Genomic DNA, 23,969 nt, shown 5'->3' on the forward strand with positions numbered 1-23,969 from the left:
TGGCTTTAACCATAAAACAAGAGTCTGAGTTACAACAGTATCTTGTCTGGCAGGAGAAGGCCATGCACACATTTAAAAACACTGTTATTTCATAAATACAGGTGAAATAAGTTTAATACCATCTGTGTGTTTTATGGAGTTGTTCAAACGCACTGGAAAAAACCTGTTCAGTTTATGGTTAAAGTGGATCAATAGAGTCTGTCTGTTCATGTGTCATGTGTCATAATGGTTTTGCCCAGAGTCCCCCTGATGCCACATCGCTCTGAAAAGATCATTTCGCAACACCACACACACACACACACACACACACACACACACACACAGGCACACACACTGTGAAGCAGGGCAGAGGTCAGGGGTCAGAGGTCAAAGCGTGGACATGCCACACAGCACAGTGACCTCTCATGACTGGCTGGACCCTGCGTTTCACTTATCACAAATCAACATGAGACTCTACACAGTAAAAAAGTCTACAGTCTGCACTGTAAAAACAAGTCTACACTGTAAAACAACTTTTATACTTTATTTGAATTTGAAAGTCAATTTTAAGCAAGTTCATTTATATAATTCATTTTGCTTATTTCGTTGACTTTGTTCAAGATATTTAAAACTGCTTCTGTTTTTCTTTCCAAGCAAAATGTCTGTCTGATTTCTTTGAATTTATTAAGTTCAATATTCATGCAGCCATGTACGTTCATGAAATGTATCTGTAATTTTGGTATATTATTATTAGGATATATATTAGATTATAAAAATGTTGAAATGTTTGCCCTTTAACCTTTTTTCCATTTAAATCTTATTTTAAAGGAGCTGTACCTGATTTTCATTTCAAAATGTTAAAAACAGAACTAGTTAATTTTATACAGCAGTGGTCCAAAGTTATTCCTAACTCACCTTATGCATTCAGAACATCCTAATTATTCACCACTATGAGTTTATAAGGGCTTTTCACAACTTTCAGAGACCAAAAGATGCTAACATGGACTTCCTGATTAGCGGACTATAGAACGCTTTATAATTAGATGCAGACAGTACACAGCTGACTTATTTTGACCTCAAGAGCTTTCTACAGATATCTGCACTGGGGCAGGACAAATTTTGCCTAAATATATGTGAAAGATCTTTCTAAATGGGACATTATAACACAAATATCACATTATAGTCCAAATGATTTGCTTTGGATGAATATAAAATAGTTAATGTTAAAAATGTACACATTGTTTAAATAGGGTCAACATTTATATTTGTCTGACTATATATTTATTTTATTCAGCATTTTTCAGAGTGAAATTATGATCTCATTTGCAGAAACCAACAAAAGAGAAAAAAAAAATCATTATAATTTAGTTTGTGGGTTTTACCATGTGCTCATTAGCCTATAGCCTGGATTGGCCCCTGTGTCTCTCCTGATGCGGATCAATGCTATAGTACACTCCATATGACCCCACTGTTGAGTTGTACACTAAAAGTAATTAAAGTGAGTGCATGTTAAGTGTCACGATGACCTTTGACCTCCACAGTCATGAGGCAACCCCGTGCTCATACATATGCATGTGCCCCCTGTGGGAGGGACCAGGAGCAGCGCTTTAAAACACAACAGTACCTGCTCCAGCTAATATCATCACATTATCCCCCTGAGAGGAGACTTGGGCTCAGTCAGGCAAAGTAAGTTGGGATTTCACTAGGTGTTTTTTTTTAATCTCTCTTAATTGTTATCTTCAATCTACGCAAGTCAATTCTTATATTAGTTTTATATGAAATTCAACAATATTTAAGATGACTCTTATCTCAGTATTTTTATAAAGGTACTGACTGTTTGCGAATTTTAAAAATGAAGGCTATGCTAAAGACCTCTGTGCTTAATAACAATGTTAGCTGTAGGAGGTGCACTCAGTTTCTGGTTTGAAATGTTCCAAAAAATAGCATAACATGTAGCTATCTCCATGGAAACAAGTAGGCAACTTCACCAAAAACCAAGCATACTGTGATACTACTTGGCAAATGACTAATGTCATTTTAATATGCATTTATCAATTTTAATAACCTTGCTTTCCCCCACAGATACTCATCCAAATGGACACAAAGGAGGAGCTGCTCCCCTTCATCAGGGAAATGCTGCAGCAGAAGCCCACACGCTCCATGATAAAGATCTATGCCATCGGATCCACTCTGGCTGTGCTGGGAGCCATAGGAGCCGTGATCCAGAGCATCTTTAGTTCAGACGAGTACGAAGACACTGCAGACTCGATACTGAGAGACACAGAGGAGACAAAAGAGGCTTTCACTGCACTGAAGAGTGAAGCAGAGGTCCAGAGATCAGGACTGGAGAAGATCAAGAGAGACCCAACATTATGGGAAGAAAACAGGAGGAGCTCTGCCAACCGACTACATGCTTCATAAAAACACTTTATTTCTCGTTTGAGTTGCCACGTTGACAATGGTTTTATGGTTATATGGCAGATTTTTACGCCAGATGACCCTCCTGTAGCAATCAGAAACATAACTCTGTGACTGAAGTGGGTTGGGGTGAAGTGTCTTGCTCAATGTTTAGGGCAGGCAGAGGCAGGATTGAACCACTGGCTATTACAGCTTACATTCTTCTGAGAAACACTTTGTAGAAACTGTACTTTTTTACATATATAAGTATTGATTGAATTGAATGAATGATCTTTTGAATGTGAGTAAAAGTCTTAAAAAGTTTAGTATGAAAAGATGACTGCAGGTTACAGTTCTGACTGCTGGACAGTAGATGTCATTATAATATTGTATAAATCATAGCCTATACATATAAATGTGGGCCTAAAAATAACCTGTGTTATTTAATGCTATTTACATTTTATAAGCTTGTTTACTTTTTCTAATAAAAGATTATTGATCTAGTTCAACCTGTCCTTATTTTATTGACATAACCTCAGCAAAAGTGGGTAGTAGGTGATTCACTCACATTTTGCCTACTTAGCCTTAGCCTAATTTAACTTAATAAAATTGTACTTATTTGATTCGTTTTCATACCCCATATTTTACTCCTACATGAGTAATATATTGCACAGGGTAATAGTACTCTTACTTGAGTAGAAGTTCTGGTCACTCTTCCACTACAAGTGACAAAAGCTTTATGTAACAATATGAAATGATTTGAACATTTGCGTTTCTTGCAGCTCCTTCAGGTATGATTTAGTGTGTTCTCATTTATGTGGTGTATCAGTAGTTCTCGTATCCACCAAAGAAAAGATTTGGCTCTCTGAGTACCACCAGATCTAAATATAAATGTGAAGGTTTAATCTAGGGCTGAACCAGGTCTAAAAGTGGATAACATCATCTCCACTGTAGTTCTAAACAAGAAATTACCCAAAGGAGGACAAAAAAGAGGATAAAATGAACTCTAAATTAGGCAAACCCACAAAAATTGAAGAGTTCCCGAAGAACCACCTGCAGGAGCTCGCGTGCTGTCTTTCCAGTTACATTCATATTAATATTTATCTGAAGTAATTTACTACTTGGCTCATCTACCCACCTCTGATCCTCCGCTGGAGATGTGGCTGTTAATATTTAACAGATTCAGTTTGACCGGTGCAGCTGAGGACAGGGTCCTCACGGTCAGGTCCAGTGCGCAGTTCCACGTGTGAACACCAAACCGCGCTGTCTGCTGCCATCAATTATCAACATCCGGTCACAGGCGGAAATGACGTATGTTCTTATCCGACAACAAACTACTTCTAAATGAATGCACTGAAAAATATACTTATTTAATCTATAATCGGATTATAAACGGGTTAAACTGAACGTCCAGCGGGAAGGTGATGGCGGACCCTGCGGTGTCCTCGGGAAGCTCCGGGGTAAAGGCTTTATTTACGCTTTATGCACGGGAATATGCTGTTAGCTTTAATGTTAGCATGCTACCACAAGCCAATGCTTTCTCTAAACCAACTATTTTATGAAATAACAAAAGTGCAACCTTATTAACCTTCATCTCAACATAATGTATGAACGATTTTGCTGTATTTTTTTCTGCGTTGAAAGGGGTTAAGTCCATAATTATGTGACCTGTCCTTCATAATTAGTAGGGAACAAGAGACGTGGTTGGAAATAACCGAAATAAATGTTGCAAGTTATTATTGGACAGACGTTGTCAGACCAGCCACAAATAAACGTGCTAAGAATATTAACATAATTCTACAAAAATACAAGTTTCTTCCTTGCATATATTTGGTTGAGTAATATTATGTTAAATTAACAGCATTCTTACTTAAATGTTTTAATAATAACATCACAAACGTTTTACTATGGTTAATAAACAAAATTCCAAACTAAGAATGTGCTTCTGCAATACTATGCAATATTTAAAAGTAATATTATTAGTAAAATATAAATAACAAAAGAAAAAAAACTAATCTGAAGAAATGAAGAAGCTGCTTGGATCAGCGGCGAAGCATCTTCAATCATTAAAAAAAACAAAACAGATTACACAGACAGTCAAAAAGGCATGCATAAAATAAGTTGTTAGGAAATATATATAAAATATATATACAGTGTAATAGTATATTGTAATGTTCTTTATTATATGTTTGTGTATATTTGTAGCGTGGCAGTAGTAAATCAAGCTCTAGTCCTTCAGAGAACTACTGCCTGGCTCGACGTCGCACCCTGCAGGTGGCTGTGAGTGCACTGCTCACAGAAAGTGGCTTTGAGAGTGCGGAAAAGGCAGCAGTCGAGACGCTCACGGAGATGATGCAGAGCTGTATGTATCACAGTTCTTCCACCACGATTTAGTATATTTCTGCAAACATGAGACTCATTTCACAAACCTACAAACCAGTTTCAAATGGAAGGAAAAATGCTAAACCCAAGACACTGAGCTCTGCATGTATTTTATGAGTGTACAAACATAAAATAATGAGACTGTCTTCAAGAAATCATCAGAAAATCTACTTCATTCCAACTCATTAGCTCTATTTCACAAAGCATGTTGAACTAACCCTGAGTTTAATTCCTGACTTAGGGGTTATTCCACTCAAACAGAGAAAACTCAGACATGATCCAGAACAGCCTCATTTTCCTCCACACATGTTTAATCGTCCCTCTTATGCTGTTGCTTCATAAACACACACGGGTCATAGATCAGACGTCTCCTAGACTAAAAGACTTCTACATAACTTGAACCATGCTTCAAACAGGCAGAAGTGAAGGGGAAACGGCATTATTTGTATATATTTTGTAACTATTTAACTATACTTTTGACACAATGATTTTAGATTTTATTGGACAAGCAGCCTTGATAGCTCTGACAGCACGCTACTGATTAACAGTATCCATCTTTCCTCTTGTGTTTCAGACATAACTGAAATTGGGCGGTGTGCTAAAGCTTATTGTGAACATACAGCCAGGAGTGTCCCCACTTTATCAGATGCTGTGGTCACTCTCATAGAAATGGGTAAGTCAATATATACTGTATTAAGTCAATATATACTGTATTGAACTTTAACTGTGTCAGTCATAAATATTGTACTGAAAATGTTCATTATTGTTATTCACAGGTTTGAATGTGGATACTTTACCTGTTTATGCCAAAAGGTCCCAGAGAATGGTGATAACTGCACGTAAGTACAGCCTCAAATAAACAATGTCCAAATGACATAGTATAATAATTGTGTTTTAAGTCAGGGAGCTCAAAGTACAGATAAGGTTTCTATCCAAACTATCAATTTAAAGGTCTTGTACCAGATTTTATCCCATGTATTTGAGCAAAATGTGTCTTGCCCCAGTACAGATATATTGTATAAGCAGCTCTTAAATAAGTCTGCTGTGTACTGTCTGCATCAAAATAGATAAATAACTTTGGACCCCAGCAAACTGTTGTTCGTGTTTTTAAGACAGTAAAATCAGATTCAGCATTTTTTATTTTATCTCAAATTTACAACAAAACCAGCTGCCAAAAGTGCTTCACATACACACAGGAAGAATTTAAAATAAAATGGATATTAATGAAAGCAGTAATAGTAAATACTTGTTAATGTTTTTCAGCTCCTGTGACCAACCCTCCGGTAACACCCAAAGCCCTCACAGCCGGACAGAAGCGCACTCATCCCGCTCACATTCCGAGCCACTTCCCAGACTTCCCCGATCCCCACACCTACATCAAAACTCCTGTAAGAAAAACTACTTGTGTGTAATGCTGTAACAACTGATCTTTAGCCACAGATTGTGTTCACTGTATGAATGATTTATTGTTTATTGTTTTAAGATATCCCCAAATATAATATACACACAATTGAGTCCAAAAGTCATCAAAAGTCAACAGATGTGCTAGTGCAAAATAGAAAGCAACCACTCTTGATACATTTTTTAGAAAATCATTTTACAGTAGTTCTTTTTTGCAGATAACATTGACCTTTGAACTAGTTTTTGTTTCAGTACTTTACAGAGACATTGACCACAAGCCAGGGCAAGGCATTATCCACAAATTCAGATTAAAATTACTGGCAAAATTACTGACACATTATTGGCTACTACATAAATTGCTTTACTCTTTCCAACTTAGACCTTTCGGGAGCCCGTGTCCGATTACCAGGTGGTCCGAGAGAAGGCTGCCACCCAAAGGAGAGACGTGGAACGCGCGCTGACAAGGTTTATGGCCAAAACCGGAGAAACTGAGACTCTGTTCAAAGATGACGTCACCACCTTTCCCTGTGAGTGATTACCATTAGACGTTTGCTGTGCACTGTAGCCCTATACTCCATTCAGAGCCCTGCCTCAAGACCAGAGGCGACAGCCTTTTCTGTGGCAGCTCCCAGGCTATGGAACAGCGCCTTCTATCTGCCAGATCCTCTCAGTCTTTAATGCAGTTTAAAACTAGACCTCTTGGCATTTAATACTAGCTAGACATGATAGAAAATGGTCATTGGCTCAGTTTTTGGGATTGGTTCCCACACTGAACCAAACATTCAGGAATTATTCCTTTCCGTCAGCTAAAACTCTACACAAATATCTCATCTGTGTCATCTTGTTACTACACAGAATTTTAATACGTTTGCTCATATTATTTTTTGATTTTCCAGTAATCGCAGCAAAGCCCAGTGCGATCCCATACCTCAGCGCCCTCTTGCCTTCAGAGCTGGAACTGCAGAGTCTAGAAGAGACGGATTCCTCTGAACAGGATGACCAGACGGACAGCGAGAACGTCACTGGACACAATATCACTGTATGTTATGCTCTACTGGTTTAAGAGTAACCAATAATATAACATTACCCAAATCACAAAAGTACTCAACGAAAACATTGAGTTCCACATAAAGTCTAAAGCAGAGCAAAGCAGACCTAAAACTGATACTGAGCAAGACTAAACATGGTGACCTACATTGGAGCAAAACTAGGACCAACCAAGGCTAAATCAGATTCAGTACAAAGCCAGGTCTAGACTAAAACTAAACCCCCATGACACTGACTCAACAGTGAGTACCCAGTAATGAAAAGAAATAATGAAACTGAAATGCAGCATTTGATACTTTGCAGCTAATGTCATCAACATTCCCTGGGAGTGTGATGCTAACTGTAGGCACTGTTGTGTCTAAAGCTCTGTTACTCAATTAGACTCTAATCTGAGCTTTAATTTAACACAATCAAGTACCACTCAAACAGTATTACAGTCACATGTATTAACCAACAGGCCTAAACCAGGACTTTGAATGCTTGTATGCATCACAGACTCTGGAAAATGTGCTGTTTACATCCATTTTGTGTTTCTTCTTTAGCTAATGTGTGCATTGTGTCTCCATGGAAACTGCTAAACATTCCACCATAGGTATACATGTACGACACCACCAGTGGGATGTCACTGCAAAGTATCAATACATATCTATGTAGTTTACTCTGATTTTCATCACTGCAAGAAAACAATTACTCAATACAAAAAAATGCAATTAGATTTTTTTCCCCAAAATCATTCAGCCCTAACATGATCTTACAATAATATGATGGGACTTACGCAATTGTGTTTTCTGTTTAGGATGATCCCAGTGCGGACAAAGAGAATTCCCTCCTCCCTCCCAGCGGCGTTGTTCCATCCTCAAAATCCAGCGAGGAAAACATGATCGACAATCCATATCTCCGCCCGGTCAAGAAGCCCAAAGTCCGGAGAAAGAAATGAGAAACTATGTACTACTACGATACACGGACTTTAGATGTTTATACAGTGGTACATTTAGCTGACACAAAGCTCAACGGTGCCCCCTACCTGTTTTAGAAGGTAGAATTCCAAATGAAGGTGCATTAAGTAACTTTTCTGGTGGGCTGAAACACCTTCAGTTGAAAATACCTTGTTATTTGTTTAGTAATTTCAACCCTCTCCACTGTTATTTTTTTTTTTCTGTCAAGTATTTTTTGAAGAAAAATCATAGACAGAAAATGGTTTTGTAAATAAAAATATTGTTTTTATTATTACTAAATGTTTGCAAGATTTTTTGAGACATGTAAAAGACAAAATACAAACTTAACTCCCAGAAGTGAAATACTTTGTCCATATAAAGCTTTGTCAGTCTCAATAGTACAGACTCAGATAGGCCAGTCTGCTCCTCTGCTTCAGGAACTCTTTGTCTGTCGGCATCTGGGAAAAAAAAGAACACAAAAAACATTACGAAAAATATATTAACATCCTTAAAATATTACAGATTACTTTAAAAAATGTATATTTAAAATTTACAGGCAGACTTTGCTAGAAATTATAAATACATTGTTTGCAAATTAGTGTTGTTTAGTGAGGAACTAAATCTATTTTTAATCCACCATTTTGACATAGCTGAACCCCTTTTTGTGCAAAACATGGCTGCAAATGTGTTTTATTTATTTGGTTTATTTGAAAGGGACAGATGGAAAAATGTAGACAAGCTATAGCACAGGAAAGAATTTGCACCGTTGTCATAGCAGTTGACAATTCAAAACAAAATATACCTTTTTAAATTGTCAAAAGACCTCGAAATGACGCCTATAAACAGGAACCTGAAACCCATGAATGTGGATATTGCATAAGTAGATTTGCCAGTAAGAATGGTTTGTCATATGGTACAACCTCTTTGTGTTGCTCATTTTGTTTTTCATGTTGTCAAAAGTATAGCAAAACTTGATAACATAAAAATATCGAATCTAGATTGTAACCTTTTCCTGGATAGTTTTGGAACAGTGTTGATCTACATTAGAACTAGTCCAAGACCATGCGGTGATATTAAAGAAACTACTATTATTGTGAATTGAAAATGATATTCTATTGTTTAAAAAAATGTGTTTTGTTTTAAACTATCGCTGTGGTACAGAAATCGGTATTGAGTCTCATGCATTTTCCTTAGTAGCCTCGTTACCCACCTTGACCCTGAGGGACCGTTTGTCGAGCTGAGGCAGTCTGCTCCAGTCTGGATTCCCGAAGCACATGGGCCAGCTCACCCTCCTGTGTGTCTCTGTCTCACACACACTGTAACTACCAGGGCTGAGGAGAGGGGAAAAATACAACAGAATTCAAGAGGTAGAAATATAAAAATATCATGATCATATTTCATCGTTGATCTTGTGATGCGATGCTTACTGTCATATTAAAAGAGGTTTATGGTATTGTAAAAATTCTAGTTGTTTTCTATGAGGCCCAGTGTAATTCCACTTAGAGGCATTTGTTACACTATATACAGTCATATGACGACAACAGGGGCTTACCACTTTACACAGCCAAGTCTAAAATGTCAAGATCACATTATGGGACTGTGAAACTGAATCCCACTCTCCCTCTCTAGCCTTCTGTACGTTCTCCCCTCCGCCCATCTCCAAAAACTGCCATACATCCAAATCTTTGCTGCCCACCTCCTCTGGTGCAGCCGGAACTTATTCCCGCAACCCATAAGGAACTCTGACTTTTCAAATCACTGCTGCTACATCTTTGTCTAAATATTTCCCTGGTCTTATCCTGGTCTCACCCGGGGCTCTGGTTCACCGTGTCAGGTCCCATTTTAAACCTCTGGGCTGTGGAGTTAAATGGAGTTTTTCCAGGAGGGATGATCCTGGACGAGGACTGATCGGGCTGGTACTGCTGAGGGGAGGGAGTCATGCCCTGAGAAAGACAGAGACAGGAATTAAAAAGTGTTTCACAAACTTTTTATAGATTTTTAAAGAGGGAATAAACATAAAGGACCTGTATTACACTATTTACTCATCTATGTTATAATGTTGTTTCCTCATCACAAACAGACCTGGAGCTGGGTTTTGTTTCATTCACACACGTTTAACACACAAATCCCAAATATTTAGGCTGAGTTCTTTCAAATGGAAAACACCCTGCCCCACCTTGTTATGCCATGTGTAATACAGGAAGTGCTTCACTGTGTTTTCCATACATCTTCACTAGAATCATTTGAATAATTTCAGCCTTGGAATTGCTGATCTCTACTGAACTAAAGGTAAAAAGTAGGTGTTAACTTGAAAACTACTGTTTCATGGCGTCACAAGATGGAACAGAGCATTTTGAGGTTTTTAGAGGGCGGAGTTTAGAGGTTTAATCCAAAACTAAAGATCAGTGGAGTATTTAGGTCATTACCTGTACCAGCACCACAGTCTGGGAACCACTGTGAGAATACATAGCCTTCAACTAATACTTCCTGATCAATATGCACTAAGAGGAAATATATCGTTGTAGTTGTTTTAAAAATTTAAAAGCCAGCTCCACAAATGTATATTCCAATAATAGCTTCATTTATCATGATGTTGTTTGGGTGCTTCCGTAGTACTTATGAATACTTTACCTTGCTGACAGTTGGAAAGCGCTTTGCAGTCCTGGCTGAGAGTCCATATCCTTTTCGACTCATGGGAGTTTTTTCTAAGTTGTACACGATGGTACCGAACTGCAGCAGAGGACACATGGTACAAAAGAGTTAGTACTTTTATTATGAGAGAACTGGATCCCCTTGAAAATCAGATGACACAGCCAAACAGTCTACGGACACAACTCAAAGGGAAAAGGTGGAGTCATGGCAGGATCTCAGCACATTTCTATGTTATTTACTGGGGATGTATCAACTAAACCACGACTAACCCAAAGTGGGACTAAAATTTACACCAGGTTCACTCAAGGACTAACCGTAGACACTAAAACAGGGCTAAACAAACTTAATATCCCACCATGTAGCCAAAATATAGACTAAAGTTTAAAAAAAAAATAAAAATAAAAATTATTGCACTGAGAAATATATTTTAAAAACATAAAGTGTGACTGTGGTGTGTGCAGCCTCACCTCTGTCAGTTTTTTTTACACTAAATATTAATAATTCATAATTGATTAATAAAAACGTGCATTCTTACTCTAAGCATGTTTCCATTTCCACAAACCTGACTCGTAACTGGCCTAGAGCAGGAACGCCTCTTATTTAATTCCTTGGAAATGATGATCCTTTATAATATTCCACATTATGACACAAAACATATCTCTATCTCCAGGGAGAATGGAGAGAGGCAAGTGACACTTACGAAAGTTACACATTGTGGCTTTAAGTTTACACCAGATAGGTCCAGTCCAATAGAACTAAACCAGGACTAAACCAGGACTAACCAAGACTAAACCAGGACTGAACCAGGACTGAACCAGGACTAACCAGGACTGAACCAGGACTAAAGAGGACTGAACCCGGCCTGTTTTCCCGCTCCTGCCTCAGTGTTCCTCTGTCCCGTTCCAGACTCTCTGCAGTGGGTTTTACCTGGTGGCTCTCGTAGCTCCCCGGTCCCACGTTGGGCTGGGTGTCTCGCGCGTACTCGTTTCCCATCCGGTCCGGTGGGTAACTAAACGGCACAAACCTCCTCTCCTGCGTGCTCCCGAAGTGAACCTTACGCACGGGAGCAGCGGACGACATTTTGGGGACTTTGCGTAAAAAGGAAAAATGAACACAGAGATAACTTTAGCAGGAGGCCCGAGAGTGAGCTGATCCGGACTGTTGTTTTAAACAGTAACTTAGCAACCAGTTACTAAGCACGTGTCCATTATTTACACTGGACTAAACTGTAATTTTAACATATTTTCATTTGACCATATTGTGGAAGAAGTACTCGATTTTGTAAAAGTAAAAGTACAGATACTGGAGAAAAAAAAATAAATAAATAAAAATAAATAAATAAAAAAAATCTCCAAAGTAAAAGTATTAAAATACCCGTTTAAAAATGTAAGCCTATTTAAAGAATAAAAAGTAAAAGTATTTCGCGTACATTCTGAGGTCGTATAAAGCTTCAATGTAGTGTTTTTGATACAGATTTGTGCTGAATTTTCAACAGAAACAACTAAATCCGTCATTTTGTCCTTTACTGTTTTTATTATTTGTATTTTTTGCTCAAACTACGAACGTGGGGGAAAAAAATCACACCCCTGAGCCTCCTCAGCAGGTCTCAGACAATAAAAAAAATACTTACTTTTCAGTCCTGTTCAAAAAAGAGAGTAGAAAGTACAAATACTGCTCTCAAATGTGGTGAAGTAAAAGTAAAAAGTATCCATCCTAAAATGTACTGAAGTAAAGTACTAGTTGTACTTCATTACTATCCACCTCTGTATTTGACTACCAGAGTGTGTCCTTTAATTCACATTAATATTATTTTTTATGATTCTTTTGACTGGTTTTAATGCTTATTTCATATTATTTTAAGCTAATTGTAAAAACAGTATGTAAGGCCATGCTGGAAATGTTATTACCTATTTAACTTGTAACCTGCATTTTAAAATCTTGTTGAAAACTACCATATTTGATTAATCTTTTTTTTTTTCCATTTGTCAAGTGTTTGAAGATTGTAGTTTTTATTGTTTTAATGTCTACATGTCTTCATGGTCTAGATCGTGTGTCTTATATTATAATAGTATGTCAATAACAGGGTTTGGAACACAGCCTATGGAAACAAAATGATCTAAGCCCCATCAGTAAAGAAATAATAAATAGTAAAGAAACATCGAGTAAAACTGTTATTTTCAAATGCAAATGGACCATTACTTTTTTAACTTTGTTTACATGTTACAGAATAAGTGGAGGATGGACAAAACAGTGCCCACGTTTGTAATAACTTAACTTTTATTGGCATTTGGAAGTTACCGCATCATGACAAAGGCACATGCTTCACCACTGCAATTTGAACACATTCTCAAATTATCAGAACAGAAGTTAAAATGACTTCAATTCAGAATATAGTTTAAAAGGTAGAATTTCTTATATAACAAAAGTTTATGTGCCAATGAAGTAAGATGTTTAAGAACAAAAGGATTAAGAACATTAAGAACAAATTCAAAGACAGTGTAAATATCTGTAATTAAAGATCCACGGTCTACATTTTCTGATGGAGTGTTGCACCTGCTTGTCGTCATCAAGATGTTATTGCTTTACTTGTTAAAGTCATGTTGTTACAGCATAAATCTGTGGAAAGTCAACCCCGCTCACAGTAAGAAAGTAACGAAGGATTATCAAGACATTTTTCAGCAGTAAAACACCAAAGGTAAGTTTAAAGGTCCTATTTTATGTAAAACTCTCGAGCTTTAACCATGTTATAATGCTGTTATCTCATCAAAAACAGACCTGGAGTTGCGTTTTGCTTCATTCACACGTTTGAGTAAGACTGGATTTTTAGTCTACATCTCCAAAGCTCAAAATGCTCTGTTCCACCTTGTGATGTCATGAAATGGTAGTTTTCAAGTTAACAGCTCCGTTTACCTTTAGTTCAGTCCATCCAAATGATTCTAGTGAAGGTGTGTTGAGTTTCAAATCACAGTGGAGCACTTCCTGTACCACATGACATCACAAGGTGGAACAGAGTGTTTTCTATTTGAGAGAAGAACTACTAAATGTGTTATGTTTTGTTTCATTCACACATTTTTAACACACAAAACTCCAGGTCTGTCTGTGATGAGGAAACAACATTATAGCATAGATCAAGAAAGCAGGTAATATGGGGCATTTAATTCCATACAGTGGAACATTCCAGGCAAAGCAATAACATCTCTATAGAGACAAGCAGGTAATGAGCCCTCTGCCACAAAGTTTACACAGTGCTCCTTTAATCTAAACTAGTCTAAATCCAGTTAGGATGATGGTAGTCTGAATTCAAATCATTTTAACACAGTTACACAATATTCTTTTTTTCTTTTTTTTTTTTGCAGTTATGTGACACAGATAAAATATGGCAAACCAAAATATACAGGCACTTCAGTAGTTTTTAAAATTACAATGAAAAAGGGTTGGCAATAGTTGCATACAGCATTCAGCTCACATTCAGTTTAAAGGCGTCTCTGTGTTGAGTGCATATTGCTTCAGGAATATTAAGAGGCACAGACTGATTTTTGAAAACACAACTCAACTTCAGTGAATGAAAAAATGTTTGGCACTTGGTAATGGCACATGCCTTGGCTGGACAAATATTACACAGGGGAAATAAATGACATAGCGCCCTCTACTGATATTGGCCCATTGCAAAGAAGGAAGACATTTGGGATAATTGGATGTTCTTAAAAAAATAAATTTGTCCAAACACATTGCAATGTACATACAAGTTACAAATATTTAATTAAAATTTTAAAATGTGTTTAAGTAGGAGAAATATTAAAATTTTCCAGCATAAAAACAAATGGGTCAAGGGGGAAGGTTAGTTATAGTGGACCAGAAATCTACACAAATAAGGACTAGTCTTGGTTTAGTCCCTGGTATAGACATAGTTTAGACCTGGTTTAGTTCAGGTCTAGTCCCATTCTACATTAGTTTAGTCCTGGTTTTGGTCCCAATTTCAGACCTTGGTTTTAGTCCTGGTCTAGTTCCCTCGCCTAGTTCCTAGAAGGGGTTAGTTGTGGTCTAAAGTTCACCACATCCCCACAGCCTTAACCTAGCTTACCAATATTAGCAGAGGGCACTGTATATTTAAAATCACATATCAACATATAAATACTTCTCTTATTTCTGTGGGGTTCACTCGGTCTGAGGCACAGAAATGGAGGGGCCTTTGGGGTCATCGAAGCGGTCCATTGTGTTCAGCTGCAGGATCATGTGTAAACCGTACACAAATATGAACAGCATGATTAGAGACGTGATCAGACCCATCCAGATCGCACCCGTGAAGAAGCCGGCGCAGTCGCTCGCGTAGGAGAAGTTTGTGCCGTTATTCAGACCAAAGCCTTGGATCTGTGCAATATCAAGGAAAACAACATTATAAAACAGGTCAGAAAATCGTACTTTGATTTTTTTCTCCCAAATGATTTAGCCAACTATAGATTACATTTGTGATTTACGTTTGATCTAAAGTACTTTCTATGCAGAATAAGGCCCCATGGAGACACAGAAAGGGCATCTAACACAAGTCTGTAGAGATCTAAACCACAGGATTGGCAGTTTTTATGCCGAATAAGACAGGACTTTGTTGTTTGTGGAAAAAATTATGATATTTCAAAAATTGGAGCCTTTGTCATTTGCAGATTGTGTTCATTCAAATTGTGATTGAGATTTGATGAGCAGCCGTCCTGTATAAAAAATGCTTTGAACTGGTTACATTCACATTAGAATGTGATGACATCGTAATTTCAGATGGAGGGGATGTGGGAGTCTTTCCAAATTTATAATCCACAAATGTTTAACCTTATAATTAGTTTGGGATTGGCTCCACAAACCTGTCATATTAATCTTATGTTCTTATTTGTATGAGGTACAATTCATTAGTCAAGTCAAAAGTAAAAGCACATTAAAAAAAAAAACACACAGCTGCCCAATGTGCTATACAAAGGTGACACGAAGTGCAATCTTACAAAACAAAACATGCAAAAATAGGATAGAACTATGCACTGGGTTTTAACACAAGCTGAGCGGGACTCTTGTATTGCAAACAAATGAGTTTTCAACAAAGATTTAAAAATATTTAATGACTGGGCTGGACAGAGGAAGACTGTTCCAGAGTCTGGGACCAGCTAAAGCTAAAGTCCATTCCCCTTAATTTTTTAGCCAAGACCTTGAGATCAGCAGACCAGATGATTTTGATGTTCCAACAAAAAAAAAGTTATATCAATAAATCTATCTATGTGAAAATGGTTGTAAGACACAAAAGTGCACAAATATCACCTTATTATACATGTTTGGAACTTTACAACTGGGGCCCAATCGATATATCAGCCGGAGCTCTAGCCGATACGGTCGATGGTCCACGTGGACATGTTACACCGCATTATAAAGCTTAAGACGCTCTAGAATACAACCATTTAATCCAATTTACAGACAGATATATTTTACAACATTTTGAGATTAGCCAAAACCATTAACCCTAAAGTAGTAAAAAACAAAAATTCTCAAAAATCTTTGTTGTACCTGAAAGTCGACAAAGTTGAGCCTCCAGCTGCCGTTGTTGTTGGCTGGGATGAGCAGAGGGTCTCTAAAGCTGCTCACAAACTGACAGTGGTACGAGTACTCGGCAGGAGCATAAATATTTCGACTGGAGAAAGCAGCAGTCACTGCGTTCTGACGTAACTGCACCGAGTCCAGAGAGAACCATCGACGAGCCGACACCGGGAAGAAACGCTGGCTCATGAAGAAACTGAGACACCAAACGAGTCATTTTCATTCATAGTTCTTTGATAAAAAAAAAAAAAACTGTAATTGTGTTTGACTCACCTTAGAGTAATGCCGCCATTATAGGTCAGGACCAGTCTGTGTGAACACAAAACACAAACGTAAGAGTTCTGATAATAGGATTTAGTTCAAGCAAACACGTCCAGAAGAATTGACAAAAGATAAAAATGAACCATGAGTCCGGAATAAAGACAAACTGAATTGAATTGACAAACTAATGTAAGAATTGCATTTCAGAACATGTCTGTGCAGAAGTAAACTACAAGGTTAGTGGTTTATATGCAGAATAAGACCCCATGGAGACATAGGGAGGGCATCTGTCACACATGTACATTTCAGAACATGTTTGTACAGACTACAGGGTGAGCAGTTTTTATGTAGAATAAGACAGGATTTTGTTGTTTGTGGAGAAAACGATGGTACTTCAAAAACTGGAGCCTTTGTGATTTGCTGATTGTGTCCATTCAAATTATTATTATTATTATTATTATTATTATTATTATATAGATTATATCATGCCAGAGTCTAGAGATTTGTAACTTTCGATTCTCTTGCATTTAAGGCCTGAGCGCTGTTCCTCTCCCCGTCCACTTATCTGTACAATACAGAACCTCACTGGCCTCTAAGAACATGTACAAAACAATCATTCATCCCCACTGTAATAACTCGAACTGTAATTACCAAGCAGCACTTTTACTTTGAACATTTGGTTTTACATTGTTAGTTTTATTGTGTGTGATTAGGCCTGTTCAATATATGAAAGCTGGAACTACTGTATATATTTTGGTTGCTATGATTCTTGCGGTCGCAATTCCTAATATGGAACCTGGCTCCAAATTCACCCCTATAACTGTTAGCCTTGACGAGCTAAGTTCACTTTTTTACACAGTCTGTGGGCTCAGTGTTTATCGTGTGTACAGATACTTTGCAAAAGTTGGGATATTCTTGCCATTTTTATGTAAGAAGTTCAGATTTGAGCTGTAAAGTTTAGAATAAATAATTTATATGGCTGATTATGAATTCATCGTGATATTCTTTTATTGCAGCTCAGGCCTTCCAATGATGCAGTGTATTTAAAAATTGGTTAACTGGGACAACTGGGCATATTGTGCTTAGAAATGTGTTATCGTGACAGGTCTACGTGTGACTGTTTGGAATAAGCCTGTTGAAGCAAATTTCTGTTTTATCTTGAAACAGACAAAGTTGGATTTTATTCTAGACAGGCCACAAATGTAGATTCATGTTGCCATTTTTTTCAACAATAAAAACACTTAGATGAAAATCTGACGCTTGCTATGAAATGAAATACTCTTTAACACTGCAGAGGTCCAGTATATCCAGTCCTTACACAGCGTTGGTCTCGTTGCATAAAGACCCGGACAGAGTGGGAGTTAGGGTGTACAGGTCGGTCCAGGCTGCAGTGGGAGAGAAGCTGACGTTGAGGTTCTGAGCCCAGAGCATGATGCAGGGGTTCCCAGACGAATTGAAGATGATCGGGGCCTGCACCGCTGGAGCCGGAGGCGGAGCTTGGAGCAGAGAGCGGCCAACCGGAGCAGAGAAGGAAGACTCTTCAATCACCTGGAGCGAGAGGAGCAGTGTGTGTTAGTCTGATACCAGTATTGGTGTGATATACGCATTGGTGTGATACATAAACTGTAAAAAGAAGTGGACTAAGCAAGTGTGACATCTCTCATAGCATTCGGCTCCAGTCAAATGAAGCTCGTTGAAGCTAGAGCAGTTACAGGGGCATATTTGGAGCCAAGTTCCTATTTGGAATTCCGACCAAGAGTATCAGAGCAACCAAAGAGTCAATTAGGGGCGAAGCTGTTGTTGTCTTACCGCCCACACCACTGGTTTGGCAGGGAGCAGGTGCTAAGCAACACTGTAAAAAACGCTAGCGGGAGCAACCTTGGGGAAAGAATGCAGCTGATTTGTCTGTTATTAATGTTCATATCTTGAGTTATGGACATAATCCCTAAATAAAAACGTCAAGATCATGTAGAGGTTACTACAAACGTTTTAAGACCAAAGTGACGAGTCTGACAGCAGGATTTACAGAGAGAGGGTTGACAGTTTTCTAATGTACAGGGAATTGAAGCAGACGGAGCCAGAAGTGCACCCATGATCACTTCTTATTGGGAATGCAGTGGCAAGCAGGTTAGCTATGCCCATTTATATATACGGTCTATAATGTGATATCAGAGATCATCAGATATTATTGATCCAGTCTTGAACATTTTCCTGATATTTGGCACCAATATTTTCTCTTAGCTGCCCCAGTCTCTGTCAATGTATTGGATTTGTCTTTTTAAACAGACCACTTAGTTACAATGGAAACAGAAGAATAGTTAGACACAAATATGGATGTATATTTTAAATCCCAGAAAAATACATTTTATTTTCTGTACATAATGGAAGTTGTGTGAACTTTACTTTGAACAAATAAACAGAAGTGTTACCGTGTTTACTCTTACCCGTGATGGCTGTAGTCCGGTGAACATGGCTGTGTAAGGAACATTCTTGGCCTCCAGAGTTTTAAGAACACGCCCAATAACATCATCTAAACAAGGAGAAAAAATGCATCCGTGTTTGTTTGAATAACTGCTAGTAAGTACACTGCTGAGGGTAGAGTTAAGGGGTAGGGGAAAACAGCACTTGTTAAAGCACTAAAGGCTCAAAAACAGGACAATACTGGATTGTGCACGAATCTACTCATTTACAGATTTATAATGTCAAGCCAACCGGATATGTGTTGTAGTGTAGTAGTGAGTTCCACACATTTAGCATTCTGGGATGGCTTTTGGCTGGCCAACATTACATTATCACATGGTCAAAAGTCATTGTGCCCCATTAAAACAAAAAAAATGCATTTGTTATTTCTCACTGACTCACCGTTGGTCCTGAGCTCCTCCCTGCAGTGCTTGTTCTGGCTGCAGTAGGGCAAACTGATCAGCAGCAGGTTGTTGACAGAGGCGTCCATTTTGAGATCATCCAAAGCGTCTGGGCTCAGGAGCAGTGGTGACACTCCGAACACCTGCTCCAGAATCGAAGGCACTGAAGAGGAGCTGGACCACTCTAAAGCTGGGAACACTGCCGACTGGGACTGCAGGGCCTCCTGGAGAAAAGTTTGAAGTGAACAAAATGGAAATATCAATAGAAGTGTAAGATAATCCCGGATAACTTTCACTTTTTCTCTATAATTTCATGATTAAATCTGAACTGTAAGGCTGGTGATAGTACTACTGTTTATTTACTTGTCCTCTAATTATTTTATTAGGATTATTATAGGCCACAGGTTTAAAATAAATATTAACTGAACATCAACTATGTTAGAGTATGTAATTTTTGCCAAAAAACCCCGAAAAAAACCCAACATGTTTTTCATTATGGATGTGTTTATTGCACTGAAACACATGCCTCTTTAGTGGGCTTGCAAACCTGACTGTTATTTGATCTGGAGGAGGTTGTACCCATGGAAATGTTGTTCCTTCGGCTATAATCTTCCACATTATGACATGAAACGTTTCTATCTCCATGGAGTTCGGAAGTGTGTTTTTTCTTTCTATTTCCAACCCTGAATCATTATATTTATCTTTAGGCTTAAAGTCTTGACAACTGACGTTTAATCATGAACCATAAACCATAAATATCAGCGTTTTGAGTGTAATATTCTTCCTGACTATAAGATCGTTAGAATGTGAGAACAAACAGATTAACAAAGTGAATATTTACCTCCAGGTTTTTAAAGGCACTGTCCTCTTTGTTTCCATAGACACCACCATAAACTGTGAAGTCATCTTGGCTCAACTGTTAAAAAAACAAATATACATAAAAAAGTCAAGTTAGGAAGTCAAAATGTCACATTTTAGTATTAAAACGAATGATTATAATCTCATCTATAGACAAAGGTTTATACTGTAATCTCGATAGTATACACATTTATCTTAATATCAAAATCATTAAAAATCCACAAAATACAAGTTACTACTACTACTACTACTACTACTACTACTACTACTACTACTACTACTACTGTTAACAGGGTTTTTTTGCAGAGGAACTGTGAAAATAGGGAAGTCGTGCTAACACTTTGTCACACCAGGGTAAGAATAGCTTTACATCACATAGGAATTTTCTTATCAACAGTACTGTACTGGCAATATAATAATGGAGAATTTTTAAGTATCTGAAAATAATTGTGGACTTTTTAAATGTATTTGAGTTTCGCTGCTGCAACAGATAAAAGGGAGAATGAACTGCACAGACCAATGAACACGACAATAATAAATATAAAATAAAATAAATACATACTTTATACCAACTAAAGTTAAATACATGATACTAAGGCTTTCAAAATCAAAAATCAGCTACTAATCAATACTAAAACTAGTATCGAAACTATATACTCATTTGAGCAGGTATCGATGCTAAAACGTCCGATTCACAGGACACATGTACCACTATAGAACCTACCTGGACCACTGAGGGATTACACAGATATAAGGACACATGGGAATAGAAAAGAAAGTACTACTATTTAATGCTGAAAATCACATTCTATTGTCTAAATAAAGTGTTTTTTTTATTATCATTGTAGTATTGGAATCGGTATTGAGTATCGAGTCTATTCCTTAGTATTGAAATAGAGTTTGAAATTTTAGCATCACGACAACACTAGTCAGAATGTAAGTTTTTATTTAGTTTTTTGTTCTGTCTACAGTGTACACCTCAAAATTACAATAAAGTGATTTAAAAGTGGGGAAAATTTACAACACCCTTCTATATAAAACAAATCCAGCATGATTCCATAGACTTACCTTTTCCTGTAGAAAAAGCAGGACTGTGTGGGCCCCAGAGCCTAAAGTAGAGCTGAGGTAAGTCCTGAGCTCACTGAGAGAGGTGATGTGACCAGCAGCAGACGAGGGGACAGGGGCCAAACTGTAAAGAGAATTTAAACACATTAATTATACACAATAGATGTGGTAGTGTTATCGTGATACTAAAATTTGATTTGATTACGACACTAAGGAATTGACTCAATACTCGATACTGGTTACCACAGTGATGATCAAATATGCTCCTTTTTTAGTAATAGAATGTAATTTTTATATAACAATAGTAAAACATTAGTACTTTGTTTAGCTTAGCATGATCTCTTGTATTTGTTCTGACACAGCTCAAAATGGCATTAAAACTATTCAGGGAAGCTCAAATTTTATCCTATGAATGTGACTTTTTAGTATCGATGCCTGCTCAAATGAGGATCTAGTTTCAATACTAGGTTTAGTACCAGTATACTTCTGACAACCCTAAGGTGCAGTGCACCCAGTAACCTTTCTGCTTGTCTCGATGTAAATGTTACTGCATTGCTTGGAATGTTCCATAGCATGGTGTACTTAATTGTCTTGCATTTATGGACTCATACTTAGTGTGTGAGCTGGGTCACTCCTCCACAGGTCTGGCCTATAACTTGACCTGATGAAATCACCTGATTTTCTCATTCCAAATATACATGTTTAATGCCATACTATGGAAAATTGCAGGCAAAAATTGCCTGCAAGATCCTTCCACCAGAAAAGTTACAAAGTTACAAGTGCACCGTTAATATGTAAAAACACAAAATTGATGAAAATAATAGTTTGATTTATTTATCTTGATATGAAGTGTCTTGTCCAAGAACAGAGCAATTTGACCTTTACTGAGCCTTGTTTGTTGACTGACTTCAGAGCAGAGGCAGGGCATTTGATAGAAAACAGCACATAACTTCACATATTTGCTTGCAGTGGTGGAATGTAACGAAGTACAAGTAGTGTACTGTATTTAAGTAGAAATTTAAGTATCTGTACTTACTTTTACTCAGTTTTACTTACTATTACTTCTCTACATTTGAGAGCAGGTATCTGTACTTACTGCTATACCATTTTTACTTTTTGCCTCTGTATCTGCATGTTTTACATAAGTAACAAAAGTGAGTACTTCATCCACCCACTGTGTACTTGATGAACTATAGAAAATACACGTAAAAGTACTAAAACTAAAATAAAAACATATATATGAATATATTTAAGGTTTACAAACAACATTGCTTTTGACTTATTCCCTGTTCCTAAAACAGTTTTCCAAGGCTTTAAAAATCAAACAGTATTTATTACCAGAATAAGGATAACTTTTATTGAATTCTGCAGTGAATCTATCTGGACAGTTGTTAGCATTAGCATGAAGACATCTGTTTAGCATCGACTCCCCCAAATTCCCCTAAATTTTAATCAAACTATGAACATTTCCTAAGTATTACCTGTCGGATGACCAGATCAACAGCGGCACATGCGTCGTCAAAGCTCCCGTAATCCAAAATAAACAAAAATACGATATAAAAGTTGATTTCCCTGACCACCGCGACTCTGCCATTTTCGCTAAACTTTTTCCGCACAGAGCAGAGCGTACGTCACGTGATGCGCATCAGCTGACACTCACGTGCGCATCAGGACACGGCGCTTCCTGTTTCTTTCTTTTCTTTCATTCAGCCCTTTGCCCTGCCCTAAACCCATTGGAAATACAGTAACACCCAGATAATATGTCTCCTCACTGTACGCACAAATTGAGGTCAACGAAAGATTTTTGCTGATAAAATGCAGTTGCTGAAGAGAAAGTTGACCAAAGTGTCATCAACTCAACCCATTGCACATTTACCCCCTGGTTGTAATCAAATATATTATTATTTACTACTTAAAAACATTGCATTTTAACCACAACCTGACGTAAATTGCATCAACAGATTTAGAAAAAAGAAAAGTTAATGTACTTGCGCTACACCTAAATTAAACCCTATATTTACACACGTGTTTGGCCAAATTTTACCTTTTAATTTTAGCTTTGTCTTGCAGAAAACTAAATTATATGAGTTTATAAATGTTATTGTAAATTTATATAGCTAAACGGTGGCATTTTGGTGTATAGAAATGTATATAGTCATAGGTTTTTGGCAATTTCTTTGGTTCATTATGTGCTTTGTCATGAGGGGTTCACCTGGCAGCTGTCCATGGTACTGATGCCCCCCATGTTGGTTCTATTGTCACCTATTATTAACACTATAGGGGCCACTACATCAGTAAAAGTTGAAGCCACGTTCATATTTTTGCTGGAGGATGAATGCAAAATCGCTCCATTGTAATAAAATGGTGCGCTCTCTGTCAGTGAAAGCAACTCCCTGGCTTCCTCACAGCTGTGGTGGCCGCGGAAGGATACCACTCATCTGACTTCACGCTATTCTGCGCCTACAACGCAAAAAAGGCATGGGAATAAAATATAGGCATACATTTTGTCCAAACGCGGGTAACGAGCAGCGAATGCCAATGTTGAGCTGTGCCAAAACAGTCG

General features: G+C 37.6%; 3 protein-coding genes across 3 annotated transcripts; 1 reads left to right on the forward strand and 2 right to left on the reverse strand.

Moving 5' to 3' along the window:
* The first annotated feature begins 3,682 nt into the window (after positions 1-3,682).
* Positions 3,683-8,337, forward strand: taf8 (TAF8 RNA polymerase II, TATA box binding protein (TBP)-associated factor). The gene is made up of 8 exons (XM_033969512.2): positions 3,683-3,836; positions 4,582-4,738; positions 5,333-5,431; positions 5,535-5,597; positions 6,022-6,146; positions 6,539-6,686; positions 7,056-7,198; positions 8,003-8,337. The coding sequence occupies exons 1-8, from the start codon at positions 3,801-3,803 to the stop codon at positions 8,141-8,143; spliced, it is 912 nt and encodes a 303-aa protein (XP_033825403.1). The 5' UTR covers positions 3,683-3,800; the 3' UTR covers positions 8,144-8,337.
* Positions 8,338-8,533: 196 nt separating this feature from the next.
* LOC117374035 (protein pitchfork-like) lies at positions 8,534-11,873 on the reverse strand. The gene is made up of 5 exons (XM_033970171.2): positions 11,721-11,873; positions 10,773-10,871; positions 9,951-10,084; positions 9,352-9,472; positions 8,534-8,599 (listed from the first exon to the last, which is right to left on the reverse strand). Exons 1-5 carry the CDS (start codon positions 11,871-11,873, stop codon positions 8,534-8,536), a joined length of 573 nt encoding a protein of 190 aa, XP_033826062.1.
* Positions 11,874-13,059: 1,186 nt separating this feature from the next.
* On the reverse strand, positions 13,060-23,075 carry atp6ap1b (ATPase H+ transporting accessory protein 1b). Its single transcript, XM_033969511.2, has 9 exons — positions 22,888-23,075; positions 21,410-21,530; positions 20,325-20,399; positions 19,485-19,707; positions 19,067-19,152; positions 17,941-18,170; positions 16,635-16,670; positions 16,332-16,557; positions 13,060-15,161 (listed from the first exon to the last, which is right to left on the reverse strand). The coding sequence occupies exons 1-9, from the start codon at positions 22,998-23,000 to the stop codon at positions 14,949-14,951; spliced, it is 1,323 nt and encodes a 440-aa protein (XP_033825402.1). The 5' UTR covers positions 23,001-23,075; the 3' UTR covers positions 13,060-14,948.
* Between the last annotated feature and the right edge of the window lie 894 nt (positions 23,076-23,969).

Source organism: Periophthalmus magnuspinnatus, chromosome 7 (assembly GCF_009829125.3).
Source record: "Periophthalmus magnuspinnatus isolate fPerMag1 chromosome 7, fPerMag1.2.pri, whole genome shotgun sequence".
NCBI classification, from domain to species: domain Eukaryota; kingdom Metazoa; phylum Chordata; class Actinopteri; order Gobiiformes; family Gobiidae; genus Periophthalmus; species Periophthalmus magnuspinnatus.

What these genes read in the sequence shown, in the direction of transcription:
- taf8 (XM_033969512.2), top strand. Translation starts at nt 3,801, where the DNA reads ATGGCGGACCCTGCGGTGTCCTCGGGAAGCTCCGGG. An exon ending in CACGGAGATGATGCAGAGCT is followed by an intron (nt 4,739 to 5,332) that starts GTATGTATCACA and finishes CTTGTGTTTCAG; the next exon opens with ACATAACTGAAATTGGGCGG. An exon ending in GAGAATGGTGATAACTGCAC is followed by an intron (nt 5,598 to 6,021) that starts GTAAGTACAGCC and finishes AATGTTTTTCAG; the next exon opens with CTCCTGTGACCAACCCTCCG.
- atp6ap1b (XM_033969511.2), bottom strand. Translation starts at nt 23,000, where the DNA reads ATGGCAGAGTCGCGGTGGTCAGGGAAATCAACTTTTATATCGTATTTT. An exon ending in GTGCCTTTAAAAACCTGGAG is followed by an intron (nt 19,708 to 20,324) that starts GTAAATATTCAC and finishes ACTTTTCTCCAG; the next exon opens with GAGGCCCTGCAGTCCCAGTC. An exon ending in CCGGACTACAGCCATCACGG is followed by an intron (nt 18,171 to 19,066) that starts GTAAGAGTAAAC and finishes CTCTCGCTCCAG; the next exon opens with GTGATTGAAGAGTCTTCCTT.
- LOC117374035 (XM_033970171.2), bottom strand. Translation starts at nt 11,873, where the DNA reads ATGTCGTCCGCTGCTCCCGTGCGTAAGGTTCACTTCGGGAGCACGCAG. An exon ending in ACGGTGAACCAGAGCCCCGG is followed by an intron (nt 9,473 to 9,950) that starts GTGAGACCAGGA and finishes CCCTCTCCTCAG; the next exon opens with CCCTGGTAGTTACAGTGTGT. An exon ending in AACGGTCCCTCAGGGTCAAG is followed by an intron (nt 8,600 to 9,351) that starts GTGGGTAACGAG and finishes TTTTTTTCCCAG; the next exon opens with ATGCCGACAGACAAAGAGTT.